Source organism: Aythya marila (assembly GCF_965140915.1).
Source record: "Aythya marila genome assembly, chromosome: 3".
Lineage (NCBI taxonomy): Eukaryota > Metazoa > Chordata > Aves > Anseriformes > Anatidae > Aythya > Aythya marila.
The window spans coordinates 54,951,112-54,969,641 of NC_139044.1; the positions used below are offsets into that span (position 1 = coordinate 54,951,112).

General features: G+C 39.9%; 1 protein-coding gene across 5 annotated transcripts in view; it reads left to right on the forward strand.

The window, feature by feature from the left end:
* Window positions 1-18,530, forward strand: part of ARID1B (AT-rich interaction domain 1B) — a 321,991-nt gene that overhangs the window by 272,964 nt on the left and 30,497 nt on the right. For all 5 annotated transcript variants that reach the window (XM_082757126.1, XM_082757129.1, XM_082757128.1 and 2 more), the window contains 3 exons: window positions 6,304-6,449; window positions 13,991-14,100; window positions 14,856-15,014. In XM_082757126.1, the coding sequence (XP_082613252.1) occupies window positions 6,304-6,449; window positions 13,991-14,100; window positions 14,856-15,014 (415 nt within the window). The remainder of the gene's footprint in view (window positions 1-6,303; window positions 6,450-13,990; window positions 14,101-14,855; window positions 15,015-18,530) is intronic.

An 18,530-nucleotide genomic window follows, 5' to 3' on the forward strand; every position in this document is an offset into this window, starting at 1 on the left:
GTACTTCTAGTTATTGTGCGGGTCAGTGTGTTTAAATAACAACCCCCCAAATCATACTTTGACATTTAAAAGAGAGAGGAAATATTGTCGTGCTGCAGACCTGGCACAGATAAGCACAGGGCAATTTGGTCAGTACACTGTGATTTGTGAGCGCAGCCTAACGCAGTCATTTTCACAGTTTGTAATCAAGTAGCCACCTTAGCAGTGTGTCAGCATTAAAAAAAAAATGTTCCTTTTAAAATGTTTACACAAATTACTCCCTGGAGATGCTACAGTGCATTCGTTGCAAAACCAATGTAGGTTAAAGATCTGGAGCGAGAATGGCAAACTCCCATGATCTTGTGGGCCTTTTTTTTTCCTTTCTTCTTTTTTTTTTTTTTTTTCCCCTCAGCAGCCGATTGCTCAGGTGGCCAGGTCACGGTAAGAGGGTAATTTTTCAGGTCCAGTGCCTAAGGCTGGATAGCTGAGGGAAATCGCGGCCTTACACAGTACTGTGGAAAGCATCAGGCAGCACAATGCAGAGGCGTCCAAATAATCCTAGGTGCAAGCTTGTGGCTGCCGGGACACGTGTGACTTGGTGGCGGCTCTTCCCGACCAGAGCTCATTCCTGCAGGTCTCCCTGGTGGTGTCCCCTGGTGGCCCATCACGGAGGCTGGGACAAGGATGGCGAGTTCACACCAGCCGCTCCCCGCCCCGGGAGCACCGCCAGCCTCGCAGAGACCGCAGCCGCTCCCTTCCCACCCCACATGGCCACGGAGACAACTGTGGGCCCCACACGCCTCCAGCACCACTCCTGCCTTGTCACCTCTCTGTCCCATGCTGCCAGCCTGGGGCCTTGCGGCCGGCCCTTGGCAGCGCGCCCAAGCAGTGGAGCTGAGGGAAGGCCCCTCTCTTACAGCACCCTGCTTTTGAGGCTCCCCTGTGAATCCCTCCCGTCCCTTGAACAGACCTGGCTGAGAGGCCCCACGTCTGTATCTTGGATGTGTTTCCATACAGAAAGTTGAGTTTTCATTTCTTGTCCTTCTGAGAAAGGGAGGTCCATAGCTAAGCTGGACCTACCTCCGGGCTCCATTTTGTAGTCAGTTGCCTGTTGAAATCTGAGGAAGATGACAATAAAATCCTTCATCAGATGGCAACTCTGAGGAGACACTAAATCAGATACCAACAAGCGTTCAACACAATGTGCTCAGTGCCACAGAGTGACTTCTGTGTGGCAGCTGGAGGCACCACACTAACCTACTGGTGATTTTGGGCCCAGTTAAAGAAAGACATCCCGCTATGAGAGACACTGCTCAGCAGCTGCGATCACTTGTGTGCTTCTTTGTACTGTCAGTGCTCTTCTTTCTTTCTTACAATTTCTTTGTTGTGCTTTTTAACGATGACCAGATCTTGCATGTCATCCCCTCTTTACAAATACGTGGACTTCTGCATTAGCTCAGAAGTCACAATTAGATCTGGTGCTACTTGTTTTGCAGAGAAAATAGATTAAGTGCAGATTAAGCTTCGGGTAGATTGCAAATGAAGGAAAACAAAAAAGCAGAACACGACCTTCTTAAAAGGGAATGTTTTGAATTTGACCATTTTTATGTTGGACCTGATAGTATACCAGACCATCAGCAGCACAATGAAGATGACAGTGAAGGGCCACAGGGTCATTCAGGCTGGAAGGGACCTCAGGAAGTGTCTGGTCCAACCTCTTCCTCACTGCAGGCTCACCTGAGAGCTCAGGGCTTTATCCACTCAGGTCTTGAAAACCTCCAAGGACAGAGTCTGCATGACTTCTCTAGGCCACCTGATCCAATGCCAGACTTTTCACTGGGAAAAGGGTTTACTCTTAAGGGCCCTCTGTGAAAGTTACTCCAGTTTATCATTCTCTCCTTTACTGTGGAGGTGATATACTCTAGATGCAGCCTAGTGAGTGCTGCGTAAAGGAAGAAGATCAGTTCTCTTCACCTCTGGCTGTGCTCCTGGTCACACAGCCCAGGATGTTGCTGGCCCTCTTTGCTGCCAGGGCACACTGCTGGCTCATGCTCAGCTCTCTGTCTGCCAGCACCCCCAGGGCCTTTTCAGCAAAGCTGCTCACCCCCGTCAAGCCCCGGCCAGCATCACTGCAGGGGGCTCTTCCTTGTGAGGTGTACCTGTCATCGTTGAATTTCATAAGGTTCCCGTCAGCCCATTCCTCCAGCCTCTCTAGGTCCCCCAGGGTGGCAGCCCTTTCTTCGAGCGTATCAACTGGCTCTGATGTTATGCAAGTGCTGTAAATTAGTAAATTCACAACAGAGTAGCAAGCAGATCCTACCCCCTTCCCATTTTTAATCTCATCTATTTGCAGAACACATGGACATCTTGTAACAGTAGAGCAGAAAGAAGAAATGTGTAGGCTTAAGTATGGTGTTTAAACTGATAGCATAATCCTAAATTTGTATTAGCCAGCTGCTTTTTCATCTAAATGGGGAAAAATAAGTGATCTGGGATCACAGTATTAGAGAAGTTAGAGCTGGAAAATACCTGACAGGTCATCTAGCACATACATAATGCAGGATTTCTCTGACCATTACATCTTCTAATGTGTTGTGTTCTCTGTGTGCGAAAGGGTCAAGTACTGGGGTTTAGTTCACTCCCTTGGAGGATAGCCACATCTCACCATGAAGACATTTCTTATTATGCTCACATAACTGTTTCTTAATTTCTTCCTATTATTCCTAATTATCACTTGTGTTATTCCTAAGCAACCCAACCATTGGCGTTTATGTGGTAAATACTGTGAAGTCCTATATTTAATGGGGTTTGTTCAGCTATAGAATTCATAGCCAGTCAGTTGAATTTTTGCCATTAGATGTCACTACGTGTACAGCAAACAGTTTTTAATAGACTTCATTTTTGTTTAGCCTTCCAGAAAAATGGGGGAGGGAATTGAGAGGTGTAGGAGAGGGTCTGGTAGTATACTTTGAGATAACTACTTCTTAAATAGTGTGTTGGATATTCCTTTACTAAAAGCAGCACAGAAGGAAACATAAGATTTTTGACTTAACTCCAACAACCAACAGATGATGCTGTGACCTTAAGCATATATAAATATGTTTAGCAGCTGCTGTGTAACATATTTATAAGTGTTTAGTGACCTGGAGGTTAATCAAAATGAGTTTGGTGATCTCAGCTCAGTTCTTAATGGACTCCACTTCATATTATAGCACTGATGCAGCACAATTTGTCACAGTTGGCAGTCTTTACTCAAAGGAGGCCCACTGTGGAGTGAGAATTAAAGGCTGAAGTAATACCTGATTATTTCTCCCTAAAGAAACTTTCCATTCCAGGCCATCATAGAGCAGAATAATATGTGGAGGAACTCTGTACTGCACACTGCACCCGATCTCAGAATAATTTAATATTTACTTTTACAGGTTGTTGCCTTTCGAAGTTGCTGAATTAGCTCATGCATGCCCTGGTCAGTGCTGTGATAAGGAATGGGGGAAGAATGAAGTTGAGCAAGGGATGGTGCTGAGTCTTTTCTCTTGCTGGGGGCCCTTTCTAGAGATTGAGAGCCGTCTGCCTTCTAAGTGTGGCATTACATGGGAGGATGAAAGGGAAAGTCATTGCCTTGCCAGATGAAATTTCAGAATTAGGCTCTGCCATTCAGGTCTTTCAGGGTACGGAAGCAATTTTTTTTAGACTTTGGTTGTTTTCTTGCTGTCCTGACCAAAGCAAGTATATTCCTTTTATTTAATTTCCACTCTGTCTAAACTGGAAATAGTTTCCTACTTCTTGATTTAGAGCTGTTGTACAGCAGTGTGCTTTCATGAGCTACAATTGAGATTGATGTCCATAGTGGGTAACATGAAATAGGTTGTACCTCAATTTGAGACAATGAACAGCCCCACAGCTTAGAAGATATACATGCTATAGGAAGTAATAGCGTTGAAATATTAGTAGGTCGAGACCAATTTCAGCTTACCTGCAAGGTACAAGTCTCCTGTGTATTTTTAAAGCAAATGAAGGACACTGGAGAGACAGATACCTGGAGAGACTTCTGTCTTTTCCAGAATCCCATCCTCACTCCATAAAAGAACCTTTCAAAATCTATTATTTCTTTTTTAAAACATAAAAATGCACTTGCACACTTTCCTCATCTGTGCTTATATCTTTTCCCAGTAATGGGAAGGAGCTCACTTATCCAGCATGGAAAGAACTTTTCAGTTCACTGCATTGGTTGAAATACAACAATTTTCAGCTAGAAAAGGGGGAGGGGTATAGGAAGATACAATATTTACATAAGAAAAGCTTGCTTGTATGACTGAAATCTTTTAAAGTTGTTGCCAAATGGTCCTCCTCTTCTCTTTTCCCTTTGTAATTTTCCCTTGGAGCATTGCACCACTGTGCATTTTAAATCTTTTCCCTCCACTACACATTACAAGCTTCATCAGGGAAATGACATTGTATGGCAGTTGTCTCCTTCATATCAAAAGAAAGCCTTTGCCTCTTTGCAAGAGTGAAGAAAAGTTTGTCTTCAGAGAGCAAAGGACAAAACTGACTTGGAAAAAGATGCTTTATTTAGATAACACATTCTCTTTTCCTTTGAAGAAATTCACAATGTGCCAAGAAAAATTAGGCCAAATAGTGCTTTAATGGTCTTCCTTCTCTACCTCCTAAAGAAAAAAAAAAATCCATTTCTACCAATTGTGTTAAGAACCTGCCTTGAGTTTGGGGAAGACGAGAAGCCATTGAAGTAATTCAGGGTTGTTGGTTTGGGGGGGATTGTCCATTTTGTTTGAATACTGTACAATAATGAACAGCAGAATTTATACCAAAACTGTGTCTTCCTACAACAACTTTCACTGCCTATTATTTAATAACATTAAATTGTTCTGGTTTTCTTTGGGGGGTGAAAAAAGCAGACAGGTACCAAAGCTATGGAAGGGGAAGGGGGGTGGGGTTGCTTCCTTTTTAATCTTACTTCTTTGAAAAACACCATAAATTCACAGGGGTACATTGAAGAAAGAGGTCTGAATTTTGTATTTTCCTATATAGGCTATGAATATAAAAGTAAGTATATTTGTGCATGTCTTTTTATTTATGCATACAAATATATACATATAACTACATACTCATATAGGTATCATAAAACTATATCATCTTTAATGGTACCAAGAAAAGGTAGGTAATTGTATTGTGAATGAAAAGAGCAAAAGGCTATTTTTGAGGTTGAGTGAAGCATTGCATTGGATTACTCTGCTTACTTGGGTTTGATTATTTTCTTTCTTGCACCTCAGTTTCTCTAAACAGTTTGCGAAATCATTTTCAGGTGTACTTAGCTACCGAAGTTCTAAAAAGTATCTAAGGTTTAGTCTTCAAAAATATTTCATCTGAAATCTTCACATGTGAAGATGTGGAGAATTTCTTCCATTTTTCAGACAAACTTAAAGCTCTGTTATGATAGCATCATACCGATACATGATTAACTTTTTGGTTTTGAAAGGTTTCTTCCTTCAACAGTGCATTGTACGTACATAGTTTTTTGGAAGGTTGAACCTGAACAGCACAGACAAGATGGGTATTTTATTCAGTGCTGCAGTCAGGTCTGTGGTCATTTTAATGGCATTTGCTAAATGACTATGACTTTGGGCCCTAAATCAGTACCGGAAACAGGAACATCTGTTGTGTTATTAAGAAAAAACTCTGTTTTGAAGAAGAGAAGCAGGAATTTACATTTGTATGATTTCATTGGGACTTTTGTGAATGCCACTTCTGGTCATGAAGTTACACTCAAGATAACTTTTCATATGCAGTTGGTTTTCTCTCTTGAACCCTGAGACTGGCAGTGTTTACAGGAAACAAGGTGTGTTTGATAACATCAGATAAAGAGATCTGAAAGAGATTCTATGGCACCCATTTTTCTTCTGGTCATTTCATTGCATTTTGAGCCATGGCAGGCAAGGATTTCTGTTAAATGGTCAAAACTTTCATTCACTCTGAAATTTTTATATACCAAACCTAGGTTCTAACTTTGACTCCTGATCACGTTGCTGTCTAGGGTAAATAATATGAGCTGTATTTTTGTGCTGATAGGTTGTGACATATAAAAACACCATATACATTTCTTGAAATTTATGTTCAGGCCAATTCTGTCTCAGATACACAGTGACTAATTCAAGACTAATAGCTCCCCATGTAGGTAAAATGAACTAATTGTGTGCCTTCTCCTTAGCTATTTGCAAACAATAGGAGATGTATTCTGTGACAAACCACAGTATCTTCAGCGATGAGGTACGTAATGAGACTGTGTGTGTGTGCTTTTTCTTCTCGTAGGCAAGGCAATTTTCCTGCCATGAATCAAAGCGGTATTATGGGATCCAGCTCCCCCTACACGCAGCCGATGAACAACAGCTCTGGCTTGATGAACCCGCAGGCTCCTCCATACAGCATGGCACCTAACATGGTGAACAGTTCCACAGGTAATGGTGGGTAGCGTTTCAGGAGTGGCCTTCCTCCAAAAACTTGTTTAAAGGTACCAGCCCTGAGCTGATGGCAGAGGATAGCCTTCTTCATTCGATTCGCCCCTACCGGGGTAGTTTGGAGTGATTGGAAACTAGGCTAAGGTATTTGCGTTTTTTTGTACAGTAACTCATGCATTTTTCATGAAGTCCTTTCGCACAGCATGTAGATGAGTACAATGTTTTGAAAGTTATAGCAACACTCGGACCCAGTTTGACGTAGGTGTTGACTAGCAAGTATTATGTGTATTTGTGTGTGTGTGTCTGCAAGAGGGGGAAGGAGAAAAGCCTCATCTCTGAAGAGGCTGCTGTTGCTTTTCAGTGTCTTGCTTCCTAAGATTGCAATTTGAGTTATTTAATGTGGTGCTGTTTTTTAAAAACAGAGATGTGCACCTGCTCTGACTTGAAGATGCTGTAAGTTGGGCACTTAAAATAATTGCTCTGTTCTGAAAATATAGGCCTTATTTTCTGTTTCCAAAATTCATATAACCATCTATAGAATTTCTTCACTTACTTATTTAAATATCAGTATATGAAATTTAATCATAGTTTCCTTCTGCAAACAAAGCATATTTAACGTAGATGTTGGATTTATCTTTCATATTGTGACTTGTGAATTCAGAATTATTTACAGATTTGTGTGCATCTTCGAAGACAGGTGAATATACTGCTGTGCAAATACGCTTCATTGTCCTTATTCAGCTTCACGTCCTAACAATTATCTCCTATTGAGATCATACTTCAGTAAAGACCAATTCTTTGATGAGGGAGGGTTCGGATGGAGTTTCAGTAACCCTAAGGTGGATCTTCCAGTCGTGGAGTTTCGGTGCATGCTTTACTGATTACATTAGCCTTTTTTGAAAATTAGTTTTTTAAAGTATTTTTGAAAGCTGAAGAGCTATGCTAAGGTGATTTGATTTCTTAGTTGTATGTGCTTCTACTTAGTTTATTTCTTTACAGATACCTTGTTGCTTAAGTTGCGTATTACCAAGAGCCTGTGTTTCAGTATCTTCCTCTCTGCACCATGTAGCCTGTTCCATTCCTTCATCCTTTGCCTCCTTCCCTGCCTTTCCTTCCTCTCAATTTCATATGCCTCTGTTTCTTAGGCAGAAAATGGCCCATGTGAAATTGTAGTGTCTAGTATGTCCAGAGGGCTTCTTTCCTGTGTTTAGGAGCTCCCAAGATACTTGAGGGTGTCTTACTTTTTCGAGAATATGATGTTACATCTTTGTTAGCAAAAGAAACTGTATAGAAGCTGTTAATCAGCAAGCTTTTTTTTTTTTTTTTTAATCTTAAAAAAAGTAAAAAAAATAAAAGACCAAAAGGGCTTTTTTCAGTCTTGCTTGAAAGCCATTGGTTAGTCCAGACAGCACACTTGTACTGTCTGGATGAAGAGGGAAAAGCTATTGAAAAGACCATTAGATAATAGCTTGCTTTTCCCCCACCAGAGCTGTCCCAGGTAATATTATGTTTTGTTTGTGTAGTTATGTGTTTTGTCTGGCTTGCTGAAATAAAATTACTTCTGAGCATTGAAACTGTGCTATAAATTCTGTTTTGCTATTAGCAGAAGTAATTTTTCCCCCTTTTCCTTTGGCCCCCAGAGCTGCAAAAATAACCAACAGCAAACAGATGGCAGAGTGCCTTGCCTAAGAAGATTTATGTATTCCTAAGGAATAACCAGTTTAAAGGAAGATTCACAGAGGTTTTTTTGTTCAGATAATTCAGCCATTCGTTATTTCATACAGTGGAAATCTGTTCAATGCAAGGCCATTTATCCTAGCAGTCTTTTGTATGGGGTAGTCATACTCTTTTTATTGTGTTATGCATTCTGAAATATTGGATTTTTAATAATTTAAACATTTATCAGGGTTTTTTTTTCTGCCAGTGCATTTGTGAGGTTTTCTTTTGTTCCAGTTTTATTAATTCAAAGATTACCCAATAGAAAGTAAGTATGAGATGAACCGGAGGAGTTCAGTGCACCTCCTCTCCTCTGTGTGTGAGCAGACACGCATCTAGATTGCACTCTATTGCTTTACACGGCTGGCCTCCAACAGCACGGAGCGTGGCGGTGCAGAGGGGAAAAAAGAGAAAATGAGGCGTGGATACACTGCTGGGGGCACATGCAGTGGGAACGCTGCCATTGCCCATATGCTGACACGTCATTCTGCTTGGGTCAAAGAAATGAAGGGCTGAGCTTAAGACAAGTGTCAATACAGGACTTAAAATGATATTGTCTTGAGCCAGGGGAGCACTGCAGGCTCCGCTCTTGCCCATGCACTGCATTTGATGAGATGGAGAACATGCAGATGGTGCCTGCTTACAGGCCGAAAGCAGCATTATCTGTGACACAAAGACCAACGCCGCTATCTGGCTCTTTTTCCCACTAGTTTAAAGCTACAACAGCCAGGAAAAACAGGGTTCAGTCAGTGTGTAGGGCCAAAAAAAGCAACTCAGTAGCTGCTGGTGGAGTCAAGTGAGAGGGTTACCTTTCTGACATGCACTGAGCATGAACAACTGTTGTTTCAGTAACAGGCCAGTGAAAAAATAAGGTAAGCAACACGGAGAAGTTCATTTCTTGGTTTTCTGGGGTTTGAGAGTGCAATTACGTTGCCTGTTTTGGGGATGGAAGGTAGGTTTTGGTTTATTTGTTGTAATCAAATGCAGTCAATTTTAGGTTTTGCTCTGTAAAACACAGGAAGATTGCAGATGCTGTTTGGAATTTACGTGGTTGTAGAGCTTCAGTACAGCTGAGTATAACACTTTTTGCCACCTGTTTTTATTAGTATTTATAACTCCTCATTACCAGTTGACCTTATTTTATTATTATTATTATTATTTAATTAATATCATTATCAAAAGGAATAGCGTGGTGCAGTTTAACATCCAGGTATTTCAGCAGTGACTGTGGATCAAAGAACACATCACCAGCTTTAGATGATGTAGAGCAGTTTAGGAACACAGAAATTATGAGATTAAAGCAGACGGATCCTTCTGATAGAGTATCCCATCCATAACAATACCAAAAGCTTCAAGAACAAGTGCCAGAATCCTCCCACAATTATGGAACTAGCTGCCATACAGAGAAATGGTATAAACTCCACTGTCCTCTTGTTATACAGGGGTTCACATTCGCATACATAATTTATATATTTTTCCCCTCCGTTTTTTTAAATTTGGGCTTTAAAAATATAATAAAAATATAATAAAAGGAAACTTACAAAACCAACATCAATGAAATAACAAGTTCATGCTGCTAACCTTGGTAATTCTTGCGAAAATTAGCTTTAAAAAGAAGTAATATGGAGTTTGTATCTCATAGATTTCAATATTGTACTCGCACAGAGTGGCATCCAAAACCTCTTTTGGAGCATTCATACTGGCCATACCTCTGTTCTACCCAAACCTTTCATTTTTCTGGGTTTTGTTATTCCCAGTAAATTTTGAACATTGGAATACTTACAACGTGAAGCTCTAAAAAAAGTAAAGGAATTAAAAGGACACTCTTAAAAACAGATACAACGTTTACATTTTTATATAAAATGTATTTTTGACTTTGTGTTTATTTGGCTGAACCCCTGATAGAAACAGCAATTATATTTATAAATGTGAAGCATTTTTTAGAAATCTAAATTGTTTTTCTCTGTTTTGCGGCTTGGTTGGTTTTAATTTTTCAGAAGAATGAAGAACTCCATTTATTTTCCTTTTTTTTTCCCCTGACACGTACCTCCATGTGAGCTATTCTATAATGTACATTTAAACACAGTTTTCAGAGGACACCAGTAGTTGGTAGCAGGTTAAATATCGCATCACCTGTAGCCCATACAGGCAATGACCATAATTTGGTGGTCACCGTGTAACTGTAAGCCAAGCCAGCTCTTACAGTACACGTACCCACATCCCAAAACTCATGCACTTGTCATCCCACAGTCCAGAGGGTTGGTAGGCAGAAAGGAGGGGTGGTGCTGACATCCTTGGCTGCCTGCACACCCATTTCACAACAAGGAGCCCGAGCATCCTCGGCTGTGCTTCTACCCACAGGGAAATGGTCAGTTATGGCAGGATGTTAGGCAATGCTGTTCTGCTGTTGTCCCTGCTCTGTTGTGTTGTTTTTTTGGGGTATAAAAGCAGTGGGGATTCTTTTGCCAGCTCCATATGAGTCATAAATTCTCTGCTTTTTCTTTGTTTCTTTTTTTTTGTTGTTTTTTTTTTTGGAGGGAGAGTGCTAGGGGCAGGAGGGAGGGAGAAATGTCTTACAAAGGATGTAATATTCTGTTTTGTAGAGCGTGATTTGTTATTGCACTAGCAATAAAGAGAAAAACAATGTTTGTGTATTGCTGCTCTTACAGTATTTCATCATCTTCTGGGACTGATAGTGCAGCCTTTAGCAAAAAAGAATACTTTGCTGCAGTTTCACTCTTGTCAATATATGCCTTTGAGTACATTAAATTCAGCGTGGAATAGTTAATTCAGGACCTTGACCCATACTTGCTTTTTGAAACCATTCTAGCTCTTAAATTCTTCTAATAAGCCAGAGGCTAGTACTTGAGACCTATTCACAGTATGCTACAGCACTTTTTAAGTCAAAATTTCCCTGTTATCCTCTTCTCTAGAATGTTTTATCTTTCGGTCTGTACTTCACACACAGAATTATTAGTACCTATGTAGAAAGAGAGCATGTCTTAATTTAGCACTTTTGTGACAATAACAGTATTTCACTGCTCAGAAAGGGTCAAAACAATGTTCTTGCTGTACTGCTTTGCTAAAAAGTGAAGGAGTGTCTGTTTGCAAATCACTGGAGAATACGTTTGCAAGAAGTTATGAAACAGCATTTCAACAGTGGATGGAAAAGTAGCTGTGGAAACATGTTAGGTAAAAGCTATAGGGAGACCTTACAGTTTGCTAGTAAAACCCTTGCAGTTCTCCTCTTTAGAATAGAAAGTGATGTAGATGAAGAAAATAATTTAGAACAGAAAGTGGAACAGATTTGTGAAGCCATATTAATTTCTTCATAATAGTCTCCAACTCCTGATAGAGACGAAATTATATATGCAAATACCACAAAACAAGAAATACGCAGTACACAAAATGAACTGGTGTTTTTACATTCCCAAACCTGAATAATATAGTCAGAATATGTGGTTCATTGCAGACCAGAGTCCCTTGCCCTTTACATGAGATGTTAATTGAAACCTCGCTGGAAGAGATTTTATAAAGGAGCTCTGATGGAAACAGGACTACCAGGAATGGGCAGAATTATGCTATTCTTTCACAATAGAAATACAATGTGCCAACCTAGATAACAGTGAGAGATCAACAGAGGATTTAGCCATGCAGAACGCTGGTGAAGAAGTGTCGTTAACTTTACTTTGTTTGACCTCTCCAAAATAGCTTGAGAGGAGAAGGGTCATTTTTGGCTTGCTTTTAACTAAAACTAAGATGTCTTTTTAGCACTTTCACAGCATGATATGTGTTAAAATGGATTTTGTATAACAGTTTTGCATCCCAGTTTGAAACCAGACTGTGGCATACATTTGACCATTTTGCTATGTACATTTAAAAAAAAAATCTCTGAAAGAAAAGTAACTTTTTTTAAAACTGAAGAATTCAAAACTAAAATGTGTTAGGCTGCCATTCTTCACTCCATAATGGTCACAAGCTGCCCCAACTCTCCAAACAGTGTAAGGGCAAAATGCATACAAATCACATGCGTAGTGGATGCTGGCTTCCCAGTATAATATTGCTTGGCTGTTTTGTTGAGGTTTCACACACATACATAAAAATAACAGCATTTTTAGCTGATCCCAATAGATTTTCTCTGCAGCTGCATCACTTGAAAAAGGCTTTTTGTTCAATTCTTGAAGTCTTAAGTATTGCAAGTAAATTTTTTTTTTTAAGCTCAATTATGATTTATGTGTTGTGATGACTTTAAGGGCTTGATTGGGCTACAAATGTGCTTTGAAAAAACAAGAAAATGTGCCCATGAAAAACACCAGCAGTTCAAAGCTGAATATTGAGCATACAGTTGTAAACTCACATGGCACATGGCTGGGTAGGTTTTTTTGGCAGACCCATAGTCTCAACCTGCAGTGATGCTAAAGATATTAGCAAATTAGCACTGCAAAGCTTGCCAGCGTATTCGCCAGAGTCCTGCTCATGCTCTCACTGCTGTAATTAAAACTAATTATTTTCTAAAACATAGTAATACATGAATATGTGCAATAATCATTTTGTAGTGGGCAATCTGTGAAGCATTTTTAAAGCTTCTTTTCCCCCTCCTCTCTTTGGCTTGCTACGCAGTGTGCCTGCTGCCTAGTGTGAGCCAGCATTGTCATTTTGCAGAGGCACACTAGGTCTGGTAATGATCACATTCTTATTTTTTTCCCCTTTTTTATTTTTTTTAAGCAACGATGCTTTGCTGATTCTTAAAATTTGTGAGCTTGGGATATGTATTTTTTCCTTTTTCCTTTCTTTATAGGTTATCCTAGCCTATGTTTTTCTTATCTCAGATCCTTCTTTGAAAGCAGGACATGAGGGGGAGAAAAAAAGAGGGAGAGGGAGGGAAGATAATCCAGCCTTTCATAAATGCTGTGCACATGGTTTTCTGCAGGAAAAGAATCGCCTGGTGTCTTGCTGTTGTTCTTTGGTTATTTGCATTGATTCAGTGTCATGGCACCTCCTAGCATCTGCTCTGCCCAGTATTTTCTCTGTATTTATCTGAATGTTTCTTCTTCCATCTTTCTAGAAATCCAGGAACCCAGCAGCTCTGCAGCAATAATACTATACTTAGCACTCGCATCTTCAAATATATATATAAAAAAAAACTTAAACTCCTCACACCCCTGGGAAGCAACTGCGTGCCATTATCAGGGAAAGACATTTGTGCGTTCATTATAGTCCCACCTCATTTTGGCAGGAGGGGGAAAGTTGACTGCTGTTTCTCAGAGCAGAGTTTGCAGCTTGTAATTCTGTAGTTAAAGCTCACAAGGCTGAGCAACTCGTCCTGAAGATAGTCGGGGCAGCAATTACCTGCTGGACGCCAGTCTTAATGCAGAAGCGCAATTGGGAAGTCCAGCCTTTTTCTCGGATTCAAAATTGAAAGTAAAATCTACGTCATTTTCGTCTCCGTTAGTCTATTGCTAAAGGGAAAGTGCAGGAGTAACTGAGGTAGTCTGCTGGTCTGGTAAACTGTACTGGTAAAATGTCTTTGGGTAGCTGCAGACCAGCAGCACCATGAGAAACAAATTTTCCTCCGTAAAGTGTTTTTTATCGTTGTTGTGTGGTGCTTGCATTCTCCCTTTGTTCTTTTTTCTTTTATTTCCTCGCTTTCCTTTTATTTCCTCACTCCCACTGAAGAGGTGTGCAGGTTTCCGGATGCTAGGATAAGAGGACGGAGGTGGGATAACCTCTGCTTCACGTGTGGCCACAGGCTGGCAGCAGGAAGTGTTTTTTTCCTACCGAGCCAAGCACAGTCATGCTTAACTGTTTCTCCTGTTTTCGATTAGCACCTATGGGTCTTGCAGATATGATGACACCCGGTGAGTCCAAACTACCCCTTCCTCTCAAAGCAGATGGCAAAGAAGAAGGAGCCCCTCAACCCGAGAGCAAGTCAAAGGTATTTACCACCTCCGCACGTGGTGTTGGTTCAGCCCGCAGGAGTCTGCTGTGTTGTCTCCATCTTCTGGTTTTGGCCTACCCACTTCTGTTCTCTCCTGCATGCCTTTCCATTCACGTGCAATCTCTTTGTTTGTTTCTTTTTTTTTTTATTATTTCTTTTTTTTTTTTTTCACTTCATTGTGTGGATCTGAAAGTTACTAGTTCTTACGGCATTTTAACTTGCGGGGGCAAAGCATCCCAAGCCAAAAGTTGCGTGGGGATTCGGCTGTGCCAGGTGGGTGGGGAAGAAGGGTCTTGCCTGGTTTTAATCCTTGCAGCCATTTTTCTCTGCCTTCAGTTATAGCTTCCTGTTTTGGCCGCCTCAGCAGCAGCAACATACTTTAATATTTTGCTTTCCTGCCTTATTTGATAAAATAAGGTGAACAGCTTGTGTTTTTTTTCTTTCTTTCATAAGGGGAAACCCATGCTTAGCATTCCATGTGAGCTTGAAATAAGCATGGTGGCTTAGTGACTTTAGCCAAGCATCCAGCAAACTTTCCAAATTATACTAATTAAGAATGTTGTTTTAATACTTTATATATATATATAAATATATTTATATATGTGTGTGTTTTCTGTATGTGTCTCTCTGTTTATATATATTTTATATATAAAAAATTGGTCAGTCTGTTAAACTGGATGTATTTTTTTTTGTTTTTAATAAAGTTTGCCCTGCCTTTGTCATATTATTTTTTTTTTATTCCTCTACCACAGGATAGCTACAGCTCTCAGGGTATTTCTCAGCCCCCAACCCCAGGCAACCTGCCAGTCCCTTCCCCAATGTCCCCAAGCTCTGCTAGCATCTCCTCATTTCATGGAGATGAAAGTGATAGCATTAGCAGCCCAGGCTGGCCAAAGACTCCATCAAGCCCTGTAAGTGGCTCTGGTTTTTTTGGTTTTTGTTTATTTTTTTGTAATTAATTATATTTTAATGCTTGCTTGTTTGTTTTATAAATTCCTTTTCTTCATTATTTATCCACTAAACAGTTTTCTTTCTTTATAACACTGGGTACAAATTCTGCTCTCGGACACATGACTGTAAGTTCCACTGCCTGGCTTCAGTGGGGCCTGAGCATGCTTATCCAAGGGCAAAATTTGTCCCAACGGTACTTTGAAATAAGAAAGAGTAAAATTGCGTGCATCATGCAAGTGTGCTGTCTGGTAATACAGCAGTTGTTGTGAAGAAAACATCCTGTTAATGCATCAGCTTCCAAGCATGCGGACTGTGTTGTTAAGGACAAATCCATTTCTGTTCCTGGGCCCAAACTCCTTCACACAACTGTCTTCACTCTGGTTGCTGCATTTGTCTTTGCTAGTGTTATTTGGGGCCGGGAGGAGGGAAGGGAGGAAATGGGGGGAAAAAAAAGATACGTGAAAGTTTGAATTGTAGACTTCGCACCACAAAAAAGCTGCCATGTATATTTTCAAAACATTTTATATTTTGAATTGTGTATGTGGAAATACATGTATTAGGTTCTCAGGATATGATCTAAAACAAAATTGTTTCTGATTTGCTTCTTTCAATTATTTAGAAATAACCCAGATTGTGGGTAGAATAAAACTGGTGTGTGTATGTTCTTAGAAAACTATTTTTAGGTGAATAATGTTTAGTCATTCTCGTACAAGAAAAACCTGAGAGATATGCATGGAACTAAAAAAATAAATGTCATATATATATATATATGTACATAGAGCAATCTATGTGCATATATAGACATATATAGAAAAGAGAATGTTGACATAAGACTATATGGCCTATGGGAAGCAAATGTCTACTTGGCCATTTTTGCTTTTTGCGTTTTTTAATAGGAAAATGTATGTTGTTCTATTATTTTCTTTCTGCTAAAAATAATAATGATAATAGTTTCTCTGTAGAAAAATACTGCAATATTTTTTGAGAAATATAAAGTGTGTTTTTTTTTTCCAATGTTGATGTTCACTTAAAATAGCAACAATTCTTTGATAACAATTCAGTTTTCACAAAGTGATATGTTACAGAATATGTCTTAAAAACAGAGGAAGGCCAATTGGAGTAACAAAGGTCTACCCATCCAAAAGCCAGATGTGAATGCCCTGAGCAGAGGGGCAGCGTGGCATGAAATGCACCACCTTGATGTTTTGATGTTTATTTGGCAGCAACTTTGGGTCTCAGAAGGCAGCTGGTGTTACTTGTTCCCACAAAGTCTCATTCTTAACAGTGTTTCTAAGAGGGTAGTACCAAAAACGGGATTCGTTTTCTTTGTAGTGGCGTTTTTAGGTAGGTTTTCTGGAGGAAAGCAAGAGAGCTATTGCATAGGCTGTCTGACCCATCAAGTCCTTCTGCAATGCATTCCTGAGCTCACTGTAAAAACTGCACAACGTATCCTAGAGCCACTGTGAAGATATGCAGAGTTTTCTTCCCTCACAAATATGGCAGAGTACAGTGCTGGGAAAAGTGAACGGAGAAATGTTGTGGTTTCAGTGTAAAAGCTTCTCTTCTGAATGCCCTTCCCTTCAAGTGCTGCTACATCTTTAGCTTCAGCTAGGTTCTTGGTAGGGATAAATACAGTGCTTTGGAATGATGGAGAAACGAGTGCTGTAAATTAGCTGATCTCTTCTTACCTATGAAGGCCAGTGTATTGGATAACTTCGACTTCCAACAGCAGCCTGACATAGACTGGAAGATTGATTGCAGGCGTTTTGTTACACTTGAAAACAGGCCAAATTTGTTCGTTAAATCCCAGAGCTGCTTCTTGGGCTACAACTTCTCCATTCCAGCAGAGGATAAAAGCAAAGGTGAATGGACTCACAACGTCCCTGTGATCCTACCAAGCGGATCCTCACTTTCAGCAGTTCTGAATGGAACTGAGCCATAACAAAATGTAAAGAAGGAACTGTTTTGTGTTATGTTGTGAGGGCTCTTAAAGTGTATAGGTAAAAGGACATTTCTGCTCTGCTAATTTTACATGTAGCGTTCATCCCTGACAGTCTGAGAATCTTCAAATCCTTTAGCAGATAATTTGAAAGTGGGTCTGCACTATGCAGGGTCACTCCAACACAAGGATTGTGTAGCCTCAGCATGCAAGGGTCTGTATTAGAGCTATACAACTTCAGTAGGGGATAGGTATTGAAAATAAAGTATGAGCTGAGGGAAATTTAATAGAGGAATTGGCTTTGGTATCCACATTCTTTGTTGGGGGTGGTTTTAATCACCCATTTAAACATAGCCAGCCATATCTGTAGAATGACTGGGAACTGAGGGCAGAACAGGATACCACCAAGTCAGTGCAGGTGTATGCTACCGGATTGCACCAGCATTCTTTTATCACCCAAATAATCAACAAACTTTACAAAATAAATGTTCATGATCTGTGTTCTTCCAGCATTGCCTGCTATGCCCTCACTTGAGCTAACAATCAGTTAATGGTATCATCTTGTAATAACCCCCTATTTTCCAGGGGTTAACAATGACCTATAGGCAAATTTAGTCTTCCAGCTGAATGTGCCCATGTGGATCCAGAGTTTGTTTGTGTGTAGACTAGCTTGCACACATCTGTCATTTTTATATGTTTACATTTATAAAAAATAGAGAAGAGAAAAAGATCTTTACTCTTGAGGAATAGCATTTTTCCCTCCAGTGCATTCTTCTAAAGTTAACATTTCATTTTAGAAGAAAATTGCACCCATTTTACAAAGCCTGACAACCTGAAAGCTCACACAGTAAGAAACACTTCTTACCTTCTGTAAGCTGTGAAAAGTTTTCAGATTATACTGTCATTTTAGAGCCTGCTGCCACATTGCTGAAAAGCAACATTATTTGAGACATACAGTGGAAGAACCCAGAATGAAAAATTCTTAACTGGTCTCCATTCTGCTCTGAATCTGATTTGAAAGAGAGAATCTTAGTGCATAGAAAAATAAAATGTAAAACTGGGAAACCTGAACATTCTTAATAGTGAACTACCATAAAAGTGAAATAGAAACTTCTTTGTTGCCTTGTATGTTAAAATAAAAGGCCATACAAAATTTGCTGGGTAAAAGCTGGAATTTCCCACCTTGACTTGTATAGGAGTTCTCTAGCATCTTAGGTGTAAGATTAAAATTAATGCTAGTGCTGATGAACAGTAGAGTAACTTTGTTATTGCTGCAGTTGGTAGAGGAGTAGCATTAGTTTATTCTGCTGTTCAAGTCTGTGATCGTGTTTTCATTACGAAATCAAATTAGTAGCAATAGGACTTGCCTACTGCCCACTTCCCACCCACCACCAAATAAATCCTTGACAAAGTATATTTGTTGAAAAGAGTTATACTGATTTACTGAAACACCCAAATACATGGCAAGTGATGCTTTGAGTAAAATGTTTGCCATTACAGAGTCAGTTTGTGTTTCCATTGCATAATCAAAATCTGC